The 2,586-nt window shown below is 40.2% G+C and overlaps 1 protein-coding gene across 3 annotated transcripts; it reads right to left on the bottom strand.

Moving 5' to 3' along the window:
• Positions 1-1,130: 1,130 nt before the first annotated feature.
• Positions 1,131-2,586, bottom strand: LOC125505466. Of its 3 annotated transcripts, none has more exons than XM_048669286.1 (6): positions 2,514-2,586; positions 2,365-2,464; positions 2,179-2,290; positions 1,879-2,118; positions 1,439-1,822; positions 1,131-1,384 (listed from the first exon to the last, which is right to left on the bottom strand). In XM_048669286.1, exons 2-6 carry the CDS (start codon positions 2,422-2,424, stop codon positions 1,146-1,148), a joined length of 1,035 nt encoding a protein of 344 aa, XP_048525243.1. In that variant the 5' UTR covers positions 2,425-2,464; positions 2,514-2,586; the 3' UTR covers positions 1,131-1,145. The 3 variants fall into 3 exon arrangements, with proteins under 3 accessions (XP_048525243.1, XP_048525244.1, XP_048525246.1); XM_048669287.1 differs by having other exon boundaries at positions 2,365-2,453; positions 2,514-2,572; XM_048669289.1 differs by having other exon boundaries at positions 2,179-2,321; positions 2,365-2,550.

Here is a 2,586-nt window from a genome sequence, read left to right as displayed (position 1 = left end):
GGATTCGTATCAGAATAATAATGAAAGTTGTGTCTATTCACGAGACCATTGTTATGAAAAGTACATTCATCACTAAATAACACATTTTCGAAAAACTATTCATTTTCTGCCATTTTATCTAACACCCACATACAAAACTCAGTTCGGTTTTCAAAATCGTTTCCATAAAGATCTTGGCAAAGCTGAATTTTATGAGGATAAAAGTTCTGCTTTTTGATAATTTTGGAGTGTTAGTACTTTTGGATATTAGATTTTGACTAACATTGGCATTTTTGATAACTGAACCACTTACCTCGAAAATATTTTCTTCATCTTCAGTGACCGATTTCCTTGTAATGGATTTTTTATAATTGACACTCCCAGTTTCCTCAAATTGGTGTAATAAGCGCTTAAAAACTGTTGGCTTAGAATGATTTCTTTCAGGAAACTTTTGAGCATAAACTCGAGAAGCCAATAAACATTTTTCATGAGATTCTCCAAGGGTGAAAATCATGTCAATACGCTCTTCTCTTGGACATTTCTTCATTTTCACTTAGTAACACAATAATAATATTAAAATAACGGCCAACACGTCTACAATTACAAAAAACAATACCACTCTAGCTATCAAAAAGAGACTTTCTAAACTGAAAAAGTCTAAACTGAAAAATAAAATAAATGATTTGACACGTGTAAATGGCATAGGCAACTTAGATCCATTGGAACCTTAAATTAAACACCAAATGGTGCACAGAGCGACTATTTGACGTATTTTGTAAAAAGGCGAAAACTTAGCTATTAACATCCTAATACCACTCGATAGGTAATTAAAAATTGCATTTCCTGGTAAATTAAAAAATATGGGGTTGTATTTAAATCAATCAAGTTAGAGCCACTTAAAGTTCTTATTTGATTAGTTTAAATTTGTGGACACCCTGTATAACATGGTAAGTTTATTATCGTTGGGATATAAAATATTATATCTTGTTACACTTAACTATAAATTACGCTTACATAACTTAAATAGTATTTGATACGTGAATATCGTGAATAACCCTGTATAACCACTGATTGCGCGACTTTATCCTAATTTAACCGACTTCGTAGCCCTTACGGTTTGGGAGATCCCCATCATTATCTTGGACACCCTGTATAGATGTTAGTGCTCATGCACACAAACACAAATGCGCGCTTACTATCACAAAAAGAAATAGTAACTTACCACTGTCCTCTGGGGGTGTGATCGACACTTTCTTCCCGCGATTAGGAGCTTCCGAACTGCAACTGGGACCCGGGACGGTTCGGCTACTTTCATTCGATAAAGTGCTGCTGGCCTCGACGTTTCCATAAAACAGTTGCCAGTTTCGGATTCGCGTCTCTGTCGAATGCAAGTCCATCGCCCCATCTAGAAGGACGCAAATTGAACCTACTCACTGCGGCATCGAGAGTGTGGCCTCACCAATGCGGCTGCCAGATCTAGAACTGCGACGGCCTGGCTTTGGCCTGTAAAAGTCCGGGATGGCCATGAAGAGAATGGCAAAGAAACAAATGACATTGATGAGCCAGACTAAGAAGAGGCGGCCGAGCAGAGAGACCACCACAGTGGTGGGCATGAGGGGCAGCACTTTGGAGCTGGGATGGGCGTTGAAGGATAGGAAGGCGGTGGAATTGGGCACGCCGATAAAGTCCAACCATGTGGTGAAACTGTGGATGTAGATGAGATCCAGTCCGTACTGAACGGAGGCGACAACGTCCAGGAATATTACCAAGACGCTGCATAGCAGCCAGGGGCCGTAGAAGAGGATTGACAAGTGCTTCTGTCTGGAGTTGCATAACTCCCCCACTGAAAATTCAGCCGGCCAATGTGAGCATGAAGATTTTGTTGATTCCCGTACTCACCAGCCATGCCAATGGCAGTCACCATCCAGGCGCCATCAGTGATGAATAACAGGAGCAAATAGAGCTCAGTTCTGCTCACATTGGGGCTTTGAGGAGGCAATTCTGCCTCGTGCAAGGTCTCGTTGAGGAAGTGATAGAGGACATTGGAGGAATTCGCGTCCAAAAACTGCTCTTCTCCAAATACGCTTCTATTCAGAAACAAAGTCTCTCTTTTCAGTTCTATGGGGCCGCAGGCATCTTCTGTAAATTATCGCGGGATTCAACATGAACCGACTGATTAGTCCAGCAGGAGCTACTTACTATAAAAATACGTGAGATAAACAAAGACAATGTCATAGTAGGTGGGCCTGATCCTGCAGACAGTTAAGAGATAAGCATAAATCACCCAAAAGACATGAATAGCTGTTTGCATCTGGAAACAATCAGGAAAACAAGCAACGAGACTTAATCTGAATTGTTTGCTGATCAAATCGAATCTGAACTTACTATTGTCCATGTGGATATTAAAACTACTGTCCATCGAGTTTTCCTGCCAACGTTTGCCATATCCAGGCTGTATAAACTGATGCAAGTTACTGAAAACTTTCTACGTGATGGTTGAAAAATCCATTTCAAAATATCACCAAAACACCTACCATCATTTACTGAAGCCTGCCTAGTACTGTATGCTAAAGATAACCAAATAAATATCTTATCTCTTGATAGCAG

The sequence above is a fragment of the Dendroctonus ponderosae genome, unplaced genomic scaffold (assembly GCF_020466585.1).
Source record: "Dendroctonus ponderosae isolate FM_Combo_2020 unplaced genomic scaffold, Dpon_F_20191213v2 Dpon_F_20191213_8, whole genome shotgun sequence".
Taxonomy (NCBI): Eukaryota; Metazoa; Arthropoda; class Insecta; order Coleoptera; family Curculionidae; genus Dendroctonus; species Dendroctonus ponderosae.
Note: the sequence above shows the minus strand (reverse complement) of the source record. Positions and strands in the feature narration are given on the sequence as shown.